Source organism: Mobula birostris, chromosome 6, assembly GCF_030028105.1.
Source record: "Mobula birostris isolate sMobBir1 chromosome 6, sMobBir1.hap1, whole genome shotgun sequence".
Taxonomy (NCBI): Eukaryota; Metazoa; Chordata; class Chondrichthyes; order Myliobatiformes; family Myliobatidae; genus Mobula; species Mobula birostris.
In genome coordinates, this window is record NC_092375.1 from 184,313,244 (window position 1) to 184,336,699 (window position 23,456).

General features: G+C 39.8%; 1 protein-coding gene across 2 annotated transcripts in view; it reads left to right on the plus strand.

Moving 5' to 3' along the window:
* The first annotated feature begins 272 nt into the window (after positions 1 to 272).
* The window catches only part of galnt3 (UDP-N-acetyl-alpha-D-galactosamine:polypeptide N-acetylgalactosaminyltransferase 3 (GalNAc-T3)), a 44,419-nt gene continuing 21,235 nt past the window's right edge, over positions 273 to 23,456 (plus strand). Inside the window, exons 1-7 of one of the 2 annotated variants that reach the window (XM_072259678.1) lie at positions 273 to 608; positions 6,081 to 6,689; positions 9,009 to 9,181; positions 13,319 to 13,468; positions 14,233 to 14,467; positions 15,739 to 15,856; positions 19,004 to 19,204. In XM_072259678.1, coding sequence (XP_072115779.1) covers positions 6,193 to 6,689; positions 9,009 to 9,181; positions 13,319 to 13,468; positions 14,233 to 14,467; positions 15,739 to 15,856; positions 19,004 to 19,204 — 1,374 coding nt within the window. In that variant the 5' untranslated portion in view covers positions 273 to 608; positions 6,081 to 6,192. The remainder of the gene's footprint in view (positions 609 to 6,080; positions 6,690 to 9,008; positions 9,182 to 13,318; positions 13,469 to 14,232; positions 14,468 to 15,738; positions 15,857 to 19,003; positions 19,205 to 23,456) is intronic. The other variant, XM_072259677.1, reaches the window with a different exon arrangement.

Genomic DNA, 23,456 nt, shown 5'->3' on the forward strand with positions numbered 1-23,456 from the left:
TCCCCAACTCCCTTAATTTATTTCTCATCATCTCTCTCCGTATCCCATACTTCCTGCAACACAAAACTACACGTTCTACTGACGCCTCTTCCTGACATTCCTCACACAACCCTGTCTGGTGTTTCCCTATCATTTTCAATGTTTTGTTTAATGCACAATGCCCCAGCCTTAACCTAGTCCACACAATTTCCTCTCTTCTGTTTGCGCCGCGTGGCCTGAAGGCGTGACCCCTTTAAATCTCCTGCACGGGGACGAGCGAGCGGCACCTGGAGTTCCGGGACTGGGCATGCGCACTCGCACCCGCGCCCACCTGGAGGTCCACACCTGTTTCCAACGAGGCGGAAGTTTGTGCCGAAAGTTGGTGAAGCGACCGCTGTCAATGCAGCCGTGGCCGGGGAGCCGCCCTCCGTTACCGGCGAGTTGATGACTTTCGCATGACTGATTCCAGGAACTCCAATGCCTGGCGTATCTTTGAAGAGCTGCTCCAGAATCCGAGCTGATTCTAAATCCGATTACCCAGAGAGCGAGACTGGACTCGGGATTTCTGTCGTGGTTTACCACTCATCAACCTCAAACTAATGCGGCATCGCCAGAATTCAGCACATTAGGTAAGCTGATTTTTACCACTTTTTTTAATAGAAAGAAGTTTTTGTGAGAGAATACACACACACACACACACACACACACACGTGTATACCCTCACAAGACGTGTCCTTACAGTTAAAAGCAGGTCCAACATTCTGTTATCTGGGTTTGCATCATAGTTAGGATTCGGATGTTAAAAGTGATTAAGTGGACTGTAACTCCACATCAAGGAAGCCATCGAGGCGGTAGCTGGCGCACCTTGGCGTGAAAGAAGTAGAGTAATTGGAATTGAAGGTGAACTCCCATAACTCATTGTTGCTGGAGTCATGATTGTTACTGTGGAGTGGGGGGTTGGGGTTGCAGTTATCCTAGCCCCGGATGTCACAGCAGGAGTTCCTCGTTAAGATGTACTAGGCTTAATTGATTTCCTTCTGTCAAAGTGGACTTGCACATTAAGCCGACATTCCAGTTTGCCAAGTTTCAACAAATAATAAAGGAAGAACATCTTTTATAGAATCAACTCCTATAAACGTTATAATGTGTTGTACTCTGATTCACTGGTATGCTCTAGTTTAATCTAAGACAATTGGCCTGTGGCACAATGCATTAGGATTGTTGCTAATACTGATCAGTGTGTAATCATTAATATTCCCGTTTCACTATGGTTAGTAGGAAATACAGAATTTTTTTTACAATTTTTGAGAGAGAATTTCCTTAAAGCAAATTTGTTTGAAATACAATGTGTACTGCAGACATAATGTTTTTAATGTTTTAATTTAGAGGAAATTAGGAAAGAGAAATTAATTAAGAGGGTTGGCACAACATTGTGGGCCGAAGGGCCTGTAATGTACTGTACTATTCTATGTTCTGTGTTCTATGTAATATAGGTTTTGGGTGGGTATCCTGGCAGAATACATTAGACCATAACAGAGAGGAACAGAATTAGGCCATTTGGCCCATTGAGTCTGCCATGCCATATGAGTAATGCTGATCCATTTTCCATCTCAACACCATTCTACTGACTTATCCCTGTAATCTTTCATGCCCTGACTAAGCAAGAACATATCAAACAATGCCTTAATTTTACACCGAATGACCTGGCCTCCACAACCACCTGTGGTAACATATTTCAGAGATTCACCACCATCTGGATAAATAAATTCCTCCTAATTGGACATCCCTCTATTCTGAGGCTGTGTCCTCTGGTCTTGACTCCACCACATTTACTCCACTCTGTCAAGTCCTTTCTATGGTTTTGATAGGTTTCAATGAGATCTCCCCTCATTCTTCTAAATTCCAGTGAAAACAGGCCCAGAGGCATCAAACACTCTTTGTATGATTTCCTTTTCATTTCTGTAATCTTGTGAATATCCTCTGAACCCTCTCTAATACTATTTCTTAGATATGGGGCTCAAAATTTCTCCCAATACTCCAAATGAGGTCTCACCAGTGCCTTGTAAAGTCTTGGCATTACATCCTTGCCTTTATAGTCTAGTCCTCTCAAAGTGAATGCTAACATTGCATTTGCCTTCCCTCACCACTGCCTCAATTTGAGGAAATCCTGCACAAGGGCTCCCAAGTCCCTTTGCAGCTCGTATTTTTGAATTTTCTGCCTGCTTAGTCAATAGTCTATGTTTTTGTTCTTTCTACCAAAGTGCATGATTATATACTTCCGAGTACTATATTCCATCTGTCACTTTGCCCGTTCTCCCTACCTGTCTAAGGCCTTCAGCAGACTTCCTGTTTCCTCGACACTACCTGCCCCACCACCTATCTTTGTATTGACTGCAAGCTTGGCCACAAGCCATCAATTCTGTCATCCAAATCATTGACATACAACGTAAAATGAAGTGGTCTCAACACCAACCCCTGTGGAACACCACAAGTCACCAGCAGCCAATCAGAAAACGCTCCCTTTACTCCCAATCTTTGCCTCCTGCCAATCATCCCATTTTCTATACATGCTGGTATCTTTCCAATAATACCATGGCACCTTGGTATTATCACGTGTGGCACCTTGTCAAAAGCCTTCTGAAAATCCAAGAACGCAACATGAACTGGTTCTCCTTTGTCTGTCCTGCTTGTTATTTCATCAAAGAATTTCTACACATTTGTCAGGCAAGATTTTCCCTTAAGGAAGCCATGCTGACTAAAACCCATTTTATCATGTTTCTCCCCTCCCTTCCCCCCCCCCCCCCCCACAAGTACCCTGAGACCTCAACCTTAACAATCGACTCCGACATCTGACGTCAGACTAACTGGCCTATAATTTTCTTTCTTGTGCCTCCCTCCCTTCTTGAAGGGTTTGGAGTGACATTTGCAATTTTCCAGTCTTCTGGAGCCATTCCAGAATTTAGTGATTCTTGAAAGATCATTACTAATGCCTCCACAATCTCTTCAGAACCCTGGGGTGTACACCATCTGGCCCAGGTGACTTATCCACCTTTCAGCTTCACAAGCACCATCTCCCTAGTATAGTAATAGCAAATGCACTCAATTCTACTCCCTGACACTCTTGAAATTCCAGCATACTGCTAGTGTCTTCCACAGTGAAGACTGATGCAAAATACTTATTTAATTCTTCCACCATTTACTTATCCCCTGTCACTACCTCTCCAGTGTCGGTTTCCAGCAGTCTGATATCTACTCTCGCCTCTTTTTTACTTGTTATATACTGTATTTAAAAAAAAAACTATTGGTATCTTCTTTGATTTTATTGGCAGCTTACCTTCCTATTTCATCTCTTCCCTACTTACGGCTTCATTAGTTGCCTTCTGTTGGTTTTTAAAAGCTTCCCAATGCTCTAACTGCACCTCTTCCTACAGATGCTGCCTGACCTGCTGCGTTCACCAGCAACTTTGATGTGTTTGCTTTTATGTTGTTTTTGACTTCCCTTATCAGCCACTGATACAGCAGCCTGCCTTTAGAATATTACGATGACTTTAGAATGTATGTTTCCTACACCTTCCATATTTCTCCCAGAAACTCCAGCCATTGTTGTTCTGTCATCATCCCTGCTATGGAATAAATTCCTGAAAATACAATGTCAACTCTATTTAAGCAGTTTGAAGCTTTTTTTTCTTTTATGTAATGAACAAACTTTGTTTTTGAAACTTTGCATCAACCTGCTATGTCTAGATCATGTGGTGTGCAGAAATGGGAATGTGTGAACTATTGACTTGCATTGTGTTCACTCTCTGTTATATTCCTGTTGATTTGTTATGCTTTGTAACTCCAAAACACAAAAACTAATCGAAAGAAAAAGAAGGGAACCTGAGAGATGTTTGTAAATTTCATTTTACTTTTAGTGAGGCACGCACTTATGACGTATAATGATTTAATGATGGTGGTGTAATGATGTATGCCATTCCCATACTTCTGCATGTAACCCATCATGAATGATTCAAATGAACAAAGAATATATCAGACAATGTATTTACAATATTACTCAAATATTAAATACACAACAGATATAAAAAAAGTATCTTGAAATAGTCATAGTAGTCATATTTTATTGATCCCAGGGGAAATTGGTTTTTGTTACAGTTGCACGATAAATAATAAATAGTAATAAAACCATAAATAGTTAAATAGTAATATGTAAATTATGCCAGGAAATAAGTCCAGGACCAGCCTATTTGCTCAGGGTGTCTGACCCTCCAAGGGAGGAGTTGTAAAGTTTGATGGCCACAGGCAGGAATGACTGGAAGGAAGGAAGGAATAATGGAAAAATACAAAATTGAACATCAAGGGATCTTGCACATAGAGCTATCATCTCTGAAGAGCAGTACATACTTGAAATCTGGGCCTTGCTATCTGTTTGCTTGTTGATCTAAAAATCACTTTGCTTGATGTACCCCATTAGATTTTTCTTCCTTCCCTCAGCAAGTGAATATTTTTCCATTCAATTATAGGATGAATGAAAAATTGGGCGGTTGAACCTCTAATTAACTCAGTAATCAAAGTATAGGAGTTCTTGAACTGCAGGCTGTAGTAATCTCTTTTTAATTTTTTTTTGGTCTTAATCAAAGCAATACACAATGAACGAAAACCCGACCTTGCCTTGTTAGGTCTATTTCTGCACTGCTATTTAGGTGTATTATTTCAAGTTATTTTAAAGGAGTTGTACCTTCTGGAATTTAAAATAATGAATGGCATTGCATTTACATTGGTGTTTCTGAACACTACGATTAATGTGTGAATAGGAGCCCTAGAATAAATAATCATAAGATTTTAACTTGTGTACACATAGGACATGAGTCATGTTGTTCAAATGTTAACCCAGAAACTCTGTTGTGATACCTGGGAGTGGCTGGGGATAAGTGTATGTTTGCACTTTCCAAGTGCTTACTCTTGTATAATGTACTGACATTGAATCCTTCTTAAATATATGATTTATAGAGGAGCTTTGTTACTGGCACTGTCAAAAAAAATTAGAAGCTTCGCTTGCAAATAAGGCAACATTGAGTGGTGAAGGAGCAATGTAAAACTACTTCCCTTTATATCATCCTGCCACTGTGGTTATCTGTCCTTTAGCTCTGAGTGACCTAGTTTTTGAATGTGCAGCTCTCTGTTTCCCTCATTGCAGATCATGATGGGTTGCTTAAGAGGCTTCGCCATTTTGTCTTGCTGGTGAATTCCCAGCATGTGTAGCTTGTATTTCGATCTTGAGGAATTTTCCAGCATTTGGTAATGTTATTAACTTGTTTAACAATGATTGGACACACAAAATGCTGGAGGAACTCAGCAGGCCGGACAGCGTCTCAGACATCCCACCCTGCAAAAACTCATTTCAGGGAGGTAGCACCATCAATTTGCGGGAGACTTCCGGGAGAGGTGGGATGTCTGCAATAGAGTAGCTACTTAGCAGCTAGCCAGCTAGTTTAAATAACGTTAGCTATGCTAATGAACGAATGACACCTGTTAAACTCACCTCAACATGTCTTTTACAGTCTTAACCCACCATGGGCAATAGAAAAGTCACTGTTGCAAACAGTGCAGCGAGCAACACTATCATTATTTTTCACCCCTATTAGGCAGGGGTGTAGTGTAGTCTGGGGTGACGTACGTTTCATATTCTTTTTTTGAAACACTCTTGCTCTCGCTCTCTCTCTGTCATGGTCACTCTCACTCGCGCTTGTTTTCTTGCTCTTGCGCTCGCTCCTTCTTGCGCGTTCTCTCACGCTTGCTCTCAAAAAATTCAATTTCCGGGACATTGTGTATAATTTGCGGGCATCAGGGAGCCACTATTAATATGCGGGAGACTCCCGGAACTTCCGGGAGAAGTGGGATGTCTGGCATGTATGGAAAAGAGTAAACAGTCGATGTTTCAGGCCGAGACCGTTCATCAGTCCTGAAACATCGACTGTTTACTCTTTTCCATAGATGCTGCTTGACCGGCTGAGTTCCTCCAGCACTCTGTATGTTGCTTTGGATTTCCAGCATCTGCAGATTCCGTTGTGTTTGTAACAATGATTTGACTTTTTATTTTTCAGCTTTTAAGATTTTAACACTTCATGAGTATTTTTGTGGTCTCTTCGCTCCAGGAAGCTGGATATTCATCTGAAATTGGAAGCTACATTTCTGGAGCAGATTTTAAAAATAAAGATGCCTGCCATTCGAAGGCTTTTGAAACGACGTTACTTGCATTGGAAACTCATTCTCGTAGCCCTTGTGTTTGTTACGTTTTTATTTCTGATGCATAGGGAAGTAGTTGGGAGCACTACGCAAGAGCCATGGTTGAAAGAAATGGTTGTGAAAAAAGACAAAATGCTGCACATGATGATGGGAGCAGTGAACAATTTAAAAGATGCAATTCCAAAAATGCAGATAGGAGCCCCTATCAGAGAGCAAGAGTCTTCAGACCTCAAAAAATCCTGTTTGCCTGGATATTATACAGCAGCAGAACTGAAACCCTTCATGGAGCGACCCCCTCAGGATCCCAATGCCCCTGGAGCTGGAGGGAAACCGTATCTCACTGATAACCTGTCTCCAGAGGAACAGAAGGAAAAAGATAAAGGGGATGAGAAACACTGCTTCAATGTTTTTGCAAGTGACCGAATTTCTTTACGTAGAGATCTTGGACCTGACACACGGCCACCTGAGTATGCTTACTTTGTGATTTATATTCAGGGGATTATTTCAGTCTTATTGGTATTAATAACTTAAAACGTAAATGTTATTCTGATTCTAGATTCTACAATAAGGCTGTGAAGATATGTACATGAAGTGTGAATATAAAAGCATTTTAGACCATAGGAGCAAAATTAGGCCATTTGGCCCATCAAGTCTGCTCCGCCATTTCATCATGGCTGATCCATATCCCTCTCAGCCCCAATCTCCTGCCTTCTCCTGGTATCCCTTCATGGTCTGACTCATCAAGAATCTATCAACCTCCACCTTAAATATACCCAATGACTTGGCCTCCACAACTGCCTGTGGCAACAAATTCCACAGTTTCACCACTCCCTAGATAAAGAAGTTCATCCTCATATCTGTTCTAAATGGACATCCCTCTATTCTGAGATTGTCCCCTCTGGTCTTAGACTCCCCCACCATAGGGAAAATCCTATTGTGGCCTTTCAACATTCAATAGGTTTCAATGAGATCCCCCCTCATTCTTCTGAATTCCAGTGAGTACAGGCCCAGAGCCATCAAACACTCCTCATATGATAAGCCTTTCAATCTTAGAATCGTGAGCCTCCTTTGAACCCTCTCCAATGACAAAACATCCTTTCTCAGATAAAGGGCCCAAAACTGCTTACAATACTTCAAGTGAGGCCCCTCTAGTGCTTTGTAAAAACTCAACTTTACATCTTCCCTTTTATACTCTGGTCTTTTTGAAATGAATGCTAACGTTGCATTTGCCTTCCTCATCACCAACTCAACCTGCAAATTAACCTTTGGCAATCCTGTACGAATTATTGCAATTGGTACAAATTAAGAAATTTTATTTAATCTAAAATAGAAGAATTCTGAAAGGGATGTGAAAACTAAGACCTATACACGCATTGATCTGTGAAGGGAGGATCAGTGGGGGATCTTGTTTTCAAAGAAGATTATGACATTCTGGGCTTGATATCAGGAATACAAAATGAGGTAATCATTATGTTGGACCTCAGTCAAACATTGTGCCCGGTTCTGGGTAGTACATGTGGAGTATGTAAAGAAGGCAGGAGAAGGTATGGAGAAGATTTATTAGGAAGTTGGTCAGATTGGAGCCTCTGAGTTTAGAATTCAGTTACGTGGATAGATAAAGTTCTCATGAAGTACAAAAATTTGAAGGTGCGATTAGATACATTCATTATCATGAGGGATCTAGGCAGGGTAGAGAAAGAGTACTCATTGCTGTTGGTGGAAGACTTTGAGCAGAGTTCAAAGTCACAGTCTGGTATTTGCTGCCTGAAAGTTAATAAAGGCTGATGTATCACTTTAAGACATAAATACAATATAGAATTTGTCGCATGAAGAATTGTGGAGTTATGTAGGGGTGGGAGGCCAGGTGAATGGGAACCCTAAAAAATAGTTCAGATGCTTGAAAACTGAAATAAATACGAAAGATGCAGGTGAGCAGGATGTGTGAAAAGAGGAACGGTTAATGTATCACATTCCGGACCATCGATCAAAATATGGGGCTTTTGTGTCGGCCATTTAGGTTTTGTAGAAGGTTGGCATGGGCTCAATAGGTCAGGTAACCTCCTTCCACGTTGTAACAATTCTCTAATTCAATCTAAATTTGGGCCTTTTTAACAAATCTAAATTGCTAAACACTTGTATGTAAGTGATTTCTGATGTTACAATAATCGTGTCTCAGTTTTGGGACTGCTGTTTGCAATGTGGAAATATTTGCAGTATTGCAAATAAACAAACGGATGTTTCATTCTCCTCCCACAATTATCAATAATTCAGAATTGTTGCTCAAAGTTATTGTGCGTACACCACATTAGATCAAAATGCTTACTGAGCTTTTTGGAAACATGCAGAATAATTTTGCTATGGTTATAAAATGTAGGTCACATTTGTATTATTTTCTTCAAACCAAATGCCCTAAATCAGGGACGAGATATTAAGCAACACAGACAAGATGCTGGAGGAACTCAGCAGGTCAGGCAGCATCTATGGAAAGGAATAAAGAGAAAACATTTCGGGCTGATACTGTTAATTGGAACTGGAAAGGAAGAGGTGAGGAAGCCAGAATAAGAAGTTGGGGGGGTGGGGTGGGTAGGGAGGAGCATAAGCTGGCAGATGGGTGAAACCAGGTGGGTGGGGAGTTGGGGAGTGTGTTGCTCTGGATTTCAAGCAGCATCTCTGGTGTTCATGATGAAATGTTTGCTATTTATCCTGAGTTTCAATTGTGTGCAGAAGGGAAGGGTTAAGTGGATGAAGGTTCTTCGACTTTAACTTCTCTTGAATTTCAATTCTAGATGCATTGAACAGAAGTTTAAGAGATGCCCTTCCTTGCCCACTACAAGTGTAATTATAGTGTTCCACAATGAAGCTTGGTCCACGCTGCTCAGGACTGTTTTCAGTGTAATGCATACCTCGCCTGCTATGTTTTTAAAAGAGATAATTCTGGTTGATGATGCAAGTACAGATGGTGAGTTTGAGCTTTATTATCAATATTTCCGTTTATCTTCTTGTGCAGTGACAGGTCTGTGGTAACTTTAGTTAACAGTTCTCAGAGAATCAACCAACAGCTTTGGTTGTGATAGAGAACTTCCCAAATATGCGGCTGTAGTGGTCAGGAACAGACTAAGGGGTGCATGACAACCTTCTGTGTGATACTTTAACAAGAACAGGTGATCTCTCCAATACTCTCTGGTGCTAGATGCAAATACTTAGCTTCATATTCCAAGCATAAAACTGGAGTTGCTATTCTACATATTGAAAACTACCAATCTTCCTGTATATCCTTTTCAAAAAAAAAAACATAATTTTGAGAGGTTTTAAAAAAACAAACAAACAAATCTTGGTCAAGAAAATGAGATTGAACTCTATGCACTGTTTCAGAATTGTCTGGAGATTCTATGTATGAAAAATCCCAGTTGTGCACAGTGCAAGAAAAGATTGTGTACCTGGCTCAAGAGGGAGGATTCCTTCAGATGTACATTCAGCACAAGTGTGCAAGTAACTTTAGCAAATTTGCAGATGACACAAAGCTGGGTGGCAGTGTGAAATGTGAGGAGGATGTTATGAGAATGCAGGGTGACTTGGACAGATTGGGTGAGTGGGCAGATGCATGGCAGATGCAGTTTAATTCCATGTGCAAAGTTATTCCTTCTTAAATACAAATACAATTGTATGAAAAATGCATTACACATCTTGCGAAATATGACTAATTTTGCTACAGCTTCACTTATTTCTTCTGTTGCCGCTGGTACATAATCATCATCTAGAGAAATAGGGCACGGGGGGCAGAGTCACCCCCCAGAGACTAGAATTATAAATGGGTCTTAGACCAAAAGTTTAAAAAAAAAGCTTGTTATAATTTGATATTATTACGTTACTTTGTTATTTGATATTATTAAGTTACTAAGTAAACAAATGGTAGGCGTTTGTATGTTAGGGATAAACATATTTGTTTAGCATAGTGCCCCAGCAAAATAAATTGATATTAAAATAAAAGGGGAGGAGTGTACTGTATAGCCTACATTATAATAAGGGACTACTTTATGTTGTAGTAACACGTCGTTGAATGCGCTACTAGGCGCATATTGATCGGTACGTGTGTGTTTAGTTCGGTTTCAGTCAGTCAAGAACCCTGGTAGCTTAGCTCTGGTCTCCAGCGTTTTTATTTATAGCTTTGTTGTGTAACCCGGCCACATACACAACAGAAATCTATACAGTTGTACAGGGCCCTGGTGAGACCACACCTGGAGTATTGTGTGCAGTTTTGGCCTCCAAGTTTGAGGAAGGACATTCTTGCTATTGAGCGAGTGCAGCGTAGGTTCACGAGGTTAATTCCCGGGATGGTGGGACTGTCATATGTTGAAAGATTGGAACGACTGGGCTAGTATACACTGGAATTTAGACGGATGAGAGGGGATCTGATTGAAACATATAAGATTATTAAGGGATTGGACACGCTAGAGGCAGGAAACATGATCCCGATCATGTTGGGGGAGTCCAGAACCAGAGGCCACAGCTTAAGAATAAGGGGTAGGCCATTTAGAACGGAGTTGAGGAAATACTTTTTCACCCAGAGAGTTGTGGATCTGTGGAATGCTCTGCCTCAGAAGGCGGTGGAGGCCATTTCTCCAGATGCTTTCAAGAAAGAGTTAGATAGAGCTCTTAAAGATAGTGGAGTCAAGGGATGTGGGGAGAAGGCAGGAACGGGGTACTGATTGTGGATGATCAGCCATGATCACAGTGAATGGCAGTGCTGGCTCAAAGGGCCGAATGGCCTACTCCTGCACCTATTGTCTATAAGGCACTAGATGTGTCAACAAAAGAGGGCAGCTCAGCGGGGAAGATGTCCACAGCTCTCCTCTCACCTGTTGTCGACTATTACAAGGACGAGGAGGAGCTGGACAGCTTCGAGGATGAGGACGAACGCAGGGTCCGTGGCCGCGACTCTGATGAAGGTACAGAGGATGCAAGGGAGACAGATATTGCCAATAAGCAGGATGATGAAGACTATTGGAAGTAAAGAGCAGATGTACCAGGAGAAATTGACATCTCCGGAAAGACAGCTACAGCAGTTACAGAAAGGCACTTTGCAGGAGTCTCAGAAAAGGATGAAGAAACTAGATCAACAATACAAGGAAAGAATACAAAATGCAGAGCTTTTTCTGCAACTGGAGACAGAACAAGTGGAAAGGAATTATATTAAAGAGAAGAAAGCAGCAGTGAAGGAATTTGAAGATAAAAAGATTGAGTTCGAAGGGAAGAAGATGATTGAGAATGAGAGGCCGACAATGGAACTCACAGGAGATTCTATGGAGGTAAAGCCAATAATGACTAGGAAACTAAGGAGGAGACCTAATGACCCTGCTCCAATTACAGACAAAAGACAAAAACCTGCACCTGTGCAGTTAAATTACTTGTTAACAGATGAACAGATAATGGAAAATCTGCAAACTCTCAAATAAGCTTAAATCTCTGAAAAGACCAGCATCTCCATCTTCTGAACAATTTCCTTGGGAAAGATCCATGAAAATTGGTCATCCCTTAAAAGCTCTTGGAGAAAATCAATTCCATTCAAACAGAACAGCTTTTGCACAAGGTAAATCTTGAACCAATCATTTCCTCCATTGAGAATCATACACTTAATCCTTTGCAGGGAACTTTCTTTTGCATGTACATATTCTGAATCCTCAGCCAATGTGTCTTGTTTTGCACGAAGAAGTTGGGAAACAGCATCAAAACAGAGGCGAATTCTGGCAACAAACTGCAAGGTTTCTATTGTTGTATTTTCACACTTGTGAATCCTCCCTCTTGAGCCAGGCACACAATGTTTTCTTGCACTGTGCACAACTGGGATTTTTCGTACATAGAATCTTCCAGACAATTCGGAAACAGTGCATAAAGTTCAGTCTCATTTTCTTGACCAAGATTTGTTTTTTTTTCAACTTCAGAAAGATAGCACTGCAGGTAATTCTTAATATTAGCAAAACTGTCCTTTAACAGCAGCTTAAGAACAATGGAATGAAAAGCAGGATTTCGATCAACTGCTTCATCAAACAGTGAAAGATTACTGGTAAAGTACTGATCTTTCTGTGAGTCATTGGATTGCCCCGACTTTTGAATAACTAGCAGAGACAGCAGATCACCAACCACTTCTTTTTGAAACCAAAGCTACGAAAAATGCATCACACCCCTTGCGAAATATGACTAATTTTGCTACAGCTTCACTTATTTCCTCTGTTGCCACTGGTACGTAATCATCATCTCGAGAAGTACAGCACAGTGGGCAGAGTCACCCCTGGAGACTTGAGTTATAAAAGGGTCTTGGACCAAAAGTAAAAAATAAGCTTGTTATAATTTGATATTATTAAGTTACTAAGTAAACAAATGGTAGGTGTTTGTATGTTAGGGGTAAACATATTTGTTTAGCATAGTGCCCCAGTAAAAAAAAAGTTGATACACTATTAAAATAAAAGGGGAGGAGTGTACTGTATAGCCTACATTACAATAAGGAACTACTTTATGTTGTAGTAACACGTCGTTGCAGGCGCTATTAGGCACATATTGAGCACGAGCTATTAGGCGTGTATTGATCTGTATGTGTGTGTTCAGTTCGGTTTCAGTCAGTAAAGAACCCTGTTAATTTATCTCCCGTCTCCAGCGTTTTTATTTATAGCTTTGTTGTGTAACCCGGCCACATACACAACAAAAATCTATACAGAGTATGTGTAAAAAAACAAGTGAGCAAAAATCAAATCTATTTATAACATTAAAGGACAAGTGAAATGTCAGTGTTTAAATATATATTGGATGATTATTTGTTTTACAGTAAAAAAAAGTATCAATTTAGAGTGAATATCTTGAAATACTATTTATTAAGATCTAATTACATCTATTAAGGCAATGACCAATATCCTGAAGTTGAATTGATTTAAATAAATTTGATTATTTTATGTATTTGTATTTAAGAAGGAATAACTTTGCATATGGAATTAATAGCTTTGTTCAATGTTTCTGTTGCAGTTAAATCTTTACTGTTTATTCTAGCTGACAGTCATTAAACTAGTTGCGATTGAACTGTATGTTTACAAAATATTTCTACTTGCAGATTACTTAAAGGAAGAGTTAGATAACTACGTGAAGCCATTCCAAATAGTTAAAGTGGTTCGTCAATTGGAAAGGAAGGGGTTAATTACAGCAAGATTGCTTGGAGCCTCAGTGGCCACCGGAGAGGTTTTAACCTTCTTGGATGCACATTGTAAGTTGACTGACTTTGATTTGGAAGCTATTTTGTCAAAAAAAAGAATCAAGGGGCATGGCATGACCTTCTCGATCTGAGAAAAACAGCATCAAATTTTGTTTGCGTTAATTAGTTACTTACACGTGTGAAATCTTAGATTGGTTTAAGGTTTACACTGTCAGAGAAAGTTTGCTCCAAAGTAATTAAATGAGGTATTGTTTTATCTGGTTTCTCTCAATTCAATCCAAAGAAACTGGTTGTGAAGAGTACAAAATTTCTTCCTCATTTTCCCCAAACTTTCCATATGGTCTGAGGTGTTTGATTGATAAGTTTTGTGTGCGTTGAAATTGTTTGTCTTCTGGAAAGGAAGCAGTTGATGCTGAAGTAATCTCTGTAGAGAAAAATGAAAACGTAATGGCTGGCTTATTCAGAAGCCATTCAAGCTGCTTGGAGCTAAAAATAAAGATGTCTTGCTATTAGCATTCTAAAATCGTTAAAATAAAATGTATATTATTGTGTATTTGCTATTTCAATTGTGTGTGTCTGTCTGCCTCATTTAAAGACGAATTTGCATCTATATTCCTGAACTTGTGTGTTTTCCTCTGAATTGACATACCATAATATATATTATGTATTGTAACTTAAAAACATTAGACAATACATAATATATGTTATGGTATGTCAATTAAGATTGTATATATTCAGCTGGATATTTGTCGAGAATCAATAAAGCACTGTCACTAACACATCTTTCAACCACCAACCCCCCCACTTCCCCACAGGTGAATGTTTCAATGGTTGGTTGGAGCCTTTGCTTAGCAGAATTGCTGAGAATTATACTGCTGTAGTGAGCCCAGATATCTCCAACATTGATCTCAAAACTTTTGAAGTGATGAAACCAAATCCATACGGACAAAATCATAACAGGGGTAACTTTGATTGGAGTCTGTCATTTGGATGGGAAGCTCTCCCTAATCATGAGAAGAAAAGAAGAAAAGATGAAACTTATCCTATAAGGTAAGTTTAAATTTTCAAAATGTGCAGTCAATTTGAAACACATTTGGCTTGTGCTGAAAATTTTAATTCAACACTTGGTTTAAAGCCCAATGATATTTGGAGGAAGATTTTTTCCTGCTTGGCGTTGCTGCTTGCATTACCTCCAACTGTGCACGTAGGTCAGCTACAGGGTCATCAGCCAGGGACCACTATTCACTGATGGTTCACTCCCTTAGCCCCGGTACATTCTCTGGTGGCTGAGCAACGGCAGGAACGTCTCCCTGCCACCCCCTGTAGCTTTCAATGTGGTTCGTTGAACCCCCAATTTCTGTCCTTCCTCCTCGGCCACAGCCAACTCTCTGGAGGCCCTCCTGAGCCTTACTCCAGTCACTGCCAGATCGCACAGTATTACAAGTAGTTATTCAACTGCTTTGTAAAAAATATGGTTCCGTCATCCTGTCAGGCAGTTACTTCCAGACCTCTGCTACTCATTAAATAAGTTTTTTTTTTCCCTCAATTTTTTTTTCTCTCAACTCCCCTCTAATTCTTTCATCAATGAATTCAAATCTACACTGGCTAGTTACTGACAACTGGAAATGGCTCTTTAATGTTTATTCATGGATGATGAGGCAGAGAGATGTCTCTACCCAAGGAGGTGTAAGGCACTCTTTCCCTCTGCTTGTCTGCAGGTCACCCTTGGGCAAGGTGTAGCACCTGCTTAGCCCCTCCACCCCTCCCCCCGCCGATCAGAGTCAAATGGAACCATGGGAGCAGGTGGTGGATGGTCGTATGAGCAGCTGGTACATATCACACGTCCTGGTTATGCGACCGCTGATTCCAGTCAGACAATTTCTGAAGAGTATTGATAATGGATGGGGTCACCCATCTTGTAAAGACACTGCCCAGAAGGCAATGGCAAACCACTTCTGTCGAAAAATTTGCCAAGAACAATCATAGTCATGAAAAGACCTTGATCGACTATGTCTTGTGACACTGCATGTAACGAGCAAACGAGTGTTTATCCTCCAGGACTTAATGTTCATTTTACATTTTCAGTTTTTCTTTTTGTTTCAAATAAAATGATTTCAACTTAAATCTCTCGAATCTATAATTCTCCAATTCTCCAACCCTGGTTTTCAAAATCGCCTCCGTGCTCCTCAGTGCTGCTTTCTTCTTCTACTGTGGTGATGAGAAAGGTGTACAGCAATTGAACCGTGATCTAATTAACTACTTGGACAAGCAGCTCCTTGAACATGTAGCAAATGGTATAGTTTCTTGCTTTCACTTTGCAGGTCACCAACGTTTGCTGGTGGGCTATTTGCTATCTCCAAGCAATATTTTGAACACATAGGTGCCTATGATGATCAGATGGAAATATGGGGTGGTGAGAACATCGAAATGTCCTTCAGGGTAAGTGTTTGGTTTTGTGTTTTACTTTGTGCATGAGTTTCTCAAAATGGAAGATTTAGAATTCCATCATCACATGGATTCAAAATTTTCCATTTTAAATCACTGTATTCTATCATTGGAATCTGGAAATATGGAAGCAAAAAACTGGGTCTCCTCTAAGGTTGTGTTGCAATGATGGCACAACTCTCATCACTGTGACTTTGTTCAGTCAATCAAAAGTTAAATTTGAACTATGGAGATGTTTGTCAAAATATTTCAGCAGCAAGTGTTCTTGTTCTATATAGTGACGGAATTAAATTCAGTGATTTTGGGTTAGGGTGATTTATGCACTTGCAGGTGAATAGCTTTGTTAATCAGGAACTGTTTTCTTTTTAATTTGTCGTCTTTCCATGTATAGAAAAGGAAAAGTCATCAATTATATTCATACAATTATACTCATGAATATATTTGCTGAAGATGGCAAAGTGCATTGTACACAAGACTAAGTCTAATAGGTATATAAATTGGTTTGCAAATATTATGCTGCTCTCTGCAATGTACTGCAGTCATTAGAAGGAATTATGGTATTGGTTTCCCATGGTACTGTACTTTATCACCACTGTGACAATTTATGCTTAACATTTTTAAACAAGATTGATATTTGCTGTTGCACAAATATAAATAGAGATATATATGGAGGACATAAGTTTCTTAATTGGAAGTAAAGGGAGCCTTTTGAAATGATTGACTTTGGTATTGGTATAATCATCTAAAGTACCTCTTTCAGTACAAAGTGATCACCTGCAATGAGTTGTTGCTCTTCTCCACATCTTGGGGTGCATTGGGCAGCAATCTTGCCGTTTCTTTAGCAGTTGTCTGTTTTTTTTTTTACGAGGCCAATTTGCTACCCAGCATGGATGGAAGACGTGCAGGGAGCCGGCCAGATTCGAGCCTGAGACTAGTCACCTCCAAGTCCAATGCAGATGCCACTGTACCACCAGCCGGCTAGTAGCTTACAATGAATTGCCCTGGAATTCTACTGTAGGCTACCATTTACCTGCGGCGAGCATCATGTAACAGTTGTCGGCCACCAAACACTGATAACTAATGAGAGAAATCCCCTTTATGAAAATATTGCCATTTTTACCACTCCTCCATTATTGATCAATTCCAGTCTGGTCGCCTCTGTGAGTCATGAGCACCAGAGCCATCAGACATGTTAGGCAGGATGTTCTGTGGCACTAGGACAAGAACTGTTAGGAAGAGAAACAGCTTCTTCCCCCTCCCCAGGCGAACTCGCTGCCAGCACCCAGGTCTCATTATGTATGAAGCACTCTACTGTTTGTTTTTTAGTGTCTTAAATGCACTTTATAATTTGTTAATTTACTAGTTGGTAGTATTACTTTATTTGTTATCTGTTTGAGATATTTGTACTGTGTTGTGCACAGAGTTCCAGAGGAATGTTTTGTTTGGTGGATCTTGATATTCCAAAAAAATTCATACTTGCATCCAGAACCAATTCTTCGTCTCTTCCCCCCTCTCCATATGAGGATGCCATATGGTCTACTTCTTTTTCTTACTGTGGATTTTTGTAATTGAGAAGATAGATGTTAAATCCATTTTTAGGTTGCAATTTGTCTCCTATTTGTATACAATAAATTTCTTTCTCAGTTGATTTGCCAATTCATTTTGTAAATTTTCATCTTAGTCATCTGTTACATTCTACACTTTGAACGGAGTTTCCTAATTCATCCAACTTTTAATAAATGCAGTCGAAGGTTGAGCCATTGCCAGTTCCTTGTAGAGATGCCACCATAGCTCAGGGTCGACCATGGATGTCGTGCCCTAGCTGTGTAGATATGTAAACCTGGCAGTACAATATGGAGAGCAAGCCCATGTAGCAAGCTCTCCCTCTCCACCCAAAGGAACCATTGAGACTGATACAGTTTGGCACCAGCAGCATCACAGTAGTTGCCAGTCGTTGTTGAACTCAACATAGGAGGACTGCCTTAGGGACTCCAGATCCAAATTTTCCCTCTGGGTTTACTCTCAATGCCTTCTCCATGAGTGAGTATAGTCGCAAGGCAGCGGAGATTAAGATCGTAGTTTTCCTTCTCCTAGATGAGCAGCCAACTATGGCTGATGAGCCCCATCTGCCCAAAGCTGCTGGTGTAAAGGTGCCAGTAACCTGCCTTTGCCCTTCCCCTGTCAGTAAAAACGGTTCCACTGGTCATGGTAGCTAAGCCACCTGTGAAGGCTGGGAGCTGGACTTGGTTGTCTGAGGCTATTTGAGACTGTGCCATTGGAAGCATTTAATAGGTGGTGGGAGCTTATCCCCAGTACATTCCCTGGCTATAACAAGCTTAAGGAAACACTTCCTTGTACAATTTGTCCTGACGAAGGGTCTGGGCCCGAAACGTCGATTGTACCTCTTCCTATAGATGCTGCCTGGCCTGATGCATTCCACCAGTAATTTTTATGTTTGTTGCTTGAATTTCCAGCATCTGCAGATTTCCTCATGTTTGCGTTGATAAGTTAAATTACTCAGGCCAGGCAACATGTTCTGAGAGAGAAGCAGAGTTATACTTGCAGTTTGAGGAGCTTCCATTAGAACTTGGAAAAACTAGAGAAAATTTAAGAGAAAAGTGAAAAAGACAAAGACAATGAAAGTGTGACATATTAGAGAGAGAGAGAACAATTCGCTAATACACTTCCCTGCGAAACACCAGTGTTGATTGCCAGCGAGGTGGAGATGTTATCACCAATCAGCACAGATTATGGTCTTCTGGTTAGGAAGTAGAGGATCCAATTGCAGAGGGAGGTACAGAGGCCCAGGTTCTGTTGTTTTTCGAACAGGACATTAATGGGGTTATCTGCATGAAAACTAATAGCAAAGTTTTTTTTGGTTGTGGAGAGTCACATCTCTTGGCTGAAGTAAAGTTGTATAAAAGTACATCATTGTACCATGTTTACAAATGTTTGTGAAGACATTGTTTTTTTAATTCAGATCATAAACTTCCAACAGAGCAGCATGGTAGTCATTTTGAAATAGTTATTTCACAAACAAATATATCGTTGCTTTTAGCAGTTCTGTACCAGTGTTGCTTGAACTGTTTAATGTGTTCATTACTATGTTAAAACACTTTAATTCCCTTCATTTACCAACAGGTATGGCTATGTGGTGGACAATTAGAAATACTACCATGTTCTGTCGTAGGTCACGTCTTCCGTACCAAAAGCCCCCATACTTTCCCCAAAGGTACTCAGGTCATAGCCCGTAATTTGGTACGGCTGGCTGAGGTATGGATGGACGATTACAAACTGATATTTTACAGACGAAATAATCAGGCAATGCAGATGTTCAAAGAGGTGGGTGGAATTGTGAAAATCAATACATGCATAATTTATTAAATTATTGCAACTTAACGATTGAGCTAGCAACTTTTTTTTAGCTTTTGAGATTAAAATTTTAAAGACGTTCAATTTAAATGGGTAGAAGAATTAAGTGCACGTATTTTCAAATGTACATGTTAACAAAGTACCTATTGGTATATTGCTCTGAAAGTTCAAAATTTATTTCACTTAAAGACCATAGAGAATAAACTCAAAAACAAAGCATTGCAGAATCTAACTTATTGCTTCTCCTTCATGAACGTCCACCTTGAACTTCAATTTTTTTTATTATATCTTTCCTGGTTTCTATTTTCTCTTTGCCTTGTTAACTTTCTTTACTTTGTTTCTCTGAATCATAGTTCTGATGAAAGTCTTACGAAGATACCATCTTGTGCATTTAATATTTCGCTTATATTAGAGTAATCATGTATATATTGTTTAAGCATTCTTAGTCATTTAAATAATTATGGGTTATGTGTAAAAATACACTAATTGCATATGTCATCACGCTACAGTGTGGTATGTGTGCACCTTGCTTGAAGTAAACACAGAGTTAGGCCCACGTTTCAGACTCCTGCTAATTCCTTTGAATTAGTTTAATGTTTTGAAGTTATAAAACACAACACATCTTGCCAGTCTTTGTCAGAATATTTTATTTAGAATGAAAGTTTTGATCATAGCAGTAATGTTGTAATCTAGCTGTTTTGAAAGCTAGTTATTTTTGTATCAAAGTTATAAATTTTAAGCTGGCGCATAACAGTTGCCAAATAAAGTTGTCTGTATTCTGTAGCATCAGAGCCACAAGATGTATTGTAGCCACAAGAGATTCTGCAGATCCTGGAAATCTTGAGAGAAACATACAAAATGTTGGAGGAACTCAACAAGTCGTGCAGCATCTATGGAGGGGAATAAACAGTCAACATCTTGGACACCTCTAATGAAGGCTGAAAACATCGACTGTTTATTCCCCTGCCTGACTTGCTGAATTGCATTATAGCACATTCAACACAACGGGATGGCACGGTAGCATAGTGGTTAGCAGAACGCTTTACAGCACCGACGACCTGGGTATAAGACGTATGGATTGTAAATTGTCCCGTGTTTCGGCTAGGGTTAAATCGGTGGTTGCTGGACAGCGCGGCTTAAAGGAACGGAAGGGTCTATTCCATGCTGTATCTCAACAAATAAATGAATAAAAATCTCCATACATTTTGATTAGAACATCAGAAATGTTTCAGGAAAATCTGTTCATTCATAAGATTGGATGTAGTGAATGGTTCTTTTTTTTTTGTAACGTTCTCGACCACCCTTGAAGGTGATGATGGGTATCACTTCAACTGGTTGCAGTGAGTCCTGGAAGTTCTTCCATGGGCAAGTTTTAGGTTACTTCTGTGGACTGTTATTCCTAGCCTCTTTCTCCATTATTATCAGTGTGTTTTATCCCATCTTCCCTTTTCCTCCCATGTGCATTCCCAACTTTATCTAAAGCTTGAATAAAACTAATCACATGTCAATGTAAATCTTTTATTTTGCTGCTTGTCCCTAAATTATATTGCAACATTGTTTGAACTTTGAGTTTCTATCTGAACATTAACATGGTCACTGTTCTGCTGTTTCCACTAACTAAAAAAAAATTGCCAACTGCTTGCCTCCTTCCCCTCTCCCTACCTTTCTTTATTCTGGCGTCTTTCCCCTTCCTTTTCAGTCCGGAAGCAGGGTCTCAGCCCGAAATGTCGACTGTTTACTCATTTCCGTAGAAGCTGCCTGACCGGCTGAGTTTCTCCAGCATTGTGTGTGTGTTGCTTTGGATTTCCAGCATCTGCAGAATCTCTTGTGTTTATGATTTGCTGTTCCACTGTGAAGACTCTTTGAGAGATGCCTACTCTGAAGAAGTTTAAATCTTCTCTTCAGAAATTCAGTGAAAACCTTGGCAAACTTTTACAGATGTATAGTGGACAGTTGTTTGTATTCTTCGCTGTCTCTTGGTTTGATGGTCTGTTTTTGTTGCTTCAATTGTATTATATCTTCAGTTACCAATTTCTTCTCACTTTTCCGTTCTTTTCGTGGGATGGTTTCTTTTGCAGGTTCAACCATGGATTCCTTCAGTATGTCCCAGGAAGATTTGCCTCCTTCATCCTGCAGCAATTGAAAACGGTTTTTCACCTTGATTATGTATTCTGATCTTTTTGGTTTCTTTAATTTTCTCATCTTTATTTTCATTTTGCAAATGACTGGTATGTGGTCGCTTCCACAGTCTGCTCCAGGGTGGCTTTTAGATTGAGTTATCGAGTTTTTGAATCTGTTACTGATTGTTATGTAGTTGAGTTGACTTTTGTTGTTCCCATCTGGGCTTCTCCATGTCCATTTCCTTCTTGGATGTTGTTTAAACCAAGTGATGGTGATTATCTGATTGTTTGTTTTACACCATGATATAAGCTTTTCTCCTCTTTCATTTCTTTCTCCCAATCCCTGGTCTCCAACAATATGGTCTTCTCTTCCCTCACCAGCTTTTGCATTGAAGTTGCCCATGACTATGATGGCTTCTTGTGATTTGCATTCTTCTAGTGCTTTGTCTAGGAAGTGGGAGAAGGCATCAATTTCTTCCTCTGAGCTTGCCATTGTGGGTGCATATACTTGGATGATAGAGATGTTGTTTTGTTGTCCTTTTAGTTTGATTAGCATCATTCTGTCTGAGATATGCCAGCATCCTGACAGGCTCTTGGATGTTTCTTTGTCTAAGATGATTGCAACACCCTTTTCATGTTTATCTCCACCAGAGTATATCATCCTGTAGTCGTCTGATTGGAATACTCCAGTGCCTTTCCATTTTATTTCACTTAGGCCTAGGATGCTGACTTCTGAATAAAAAGCTGAATAGAAAGAAAATGCAGAGAAGCTAAAGACAGATGGCTAAATGAGAAATGCTCAGAGATAGAAATGCTACAAAGAACTAACGGGGAAACTACCTTGCTCAGCAAGTGGATGCATGAAAGCAAAAGACAGCAGCTTAATTATGAGCAAAGAGGAAATCCTAAACAGATGGACAGAATATATGAAAGAACTTTTTAAAGACCAAAGAGAAGAAAAACCGAACAGAAGAATCTTGAAGGACCTAGCATTCTAAAATCAGAAAGTCGGGCAGCCATAAATAAAACAAAACATAACAGAGCAACTGGTCCAGACAACATCGCTGTTGAAATGATACTGGCCTTAGAAGACTTTGGAATAGAGAAAATAACAGAAATAGCAAATAAAATCTATGATCATGGGGAAGATGCCTGATGATTTAAGTAAATCAGTGTTCATCTCACTTCCAAAGAAAGAGGGAGCAACAGAATGTGAGTTACGTCGTACAATAAGTCTGATGAGCCACGTGGCAAAAATTATTCTCAGAGTAATCATGATGAGAGCAAGACGCTGTATAAAACCAGAAATCAGTAAAGAACAATGCAGCTTTGTGGAAAACACTGGAACCAGAGATGCAATTTTCATGCTGCGGATGATCTGTGAACAAGCCATCCAGGTACAAAAAGACATCTACCTATATTTCATCGACTATACGAAAGCTTTTGACACTGTCAGATACCAAGATCTTCTGGAAATGCTTCAAGGTCTTGACGTAGATGGGAAAGATGTACGTTTCTTAAGAAACTTATACTGGGACCAGACAGCATCTATCAGACTAGAAGGAGAAGTGAGTGAGTATGTGAATATCATGAGAGGAGTCAGGCAAGGTTGTGTCTTTTGCCAGACTTATTCAACCTGTATAGTGAAAATATCTTGAGAAGTATCAAAGACATCAAAGGATTCACAATTGGAGGCCATAATATAAATAACATCAGATATGCTGATGACATCGTACTAATAGCTGACTCAGAAACAAAACTTCAAGAACTACTCACTATAGTGGCAGCAGAAAGTAATCGCAGAGGCCTCTCAATCAACACCAAGAAGACAGAAAGCATGGTCATCTCCAGAAAGACAAACATCCCACAATGTGTGATCAAGATCGGAAATACAAACATCAAACAAGTCAACAAATTCAAATATCTTGGCAGCCTAATAACAAGTGATGGCAGGTGCGACACAGATATCAAATACAGAATAACAATGGCGAAAGAAGCTTTCCAAAAAATGAAGACCATATTAACAGACAGAAAGATGAGCACGTACACTAAAAACAGAATACTGCAGTGCTACATTTATTCTATCCTGACTTATGGAAGTG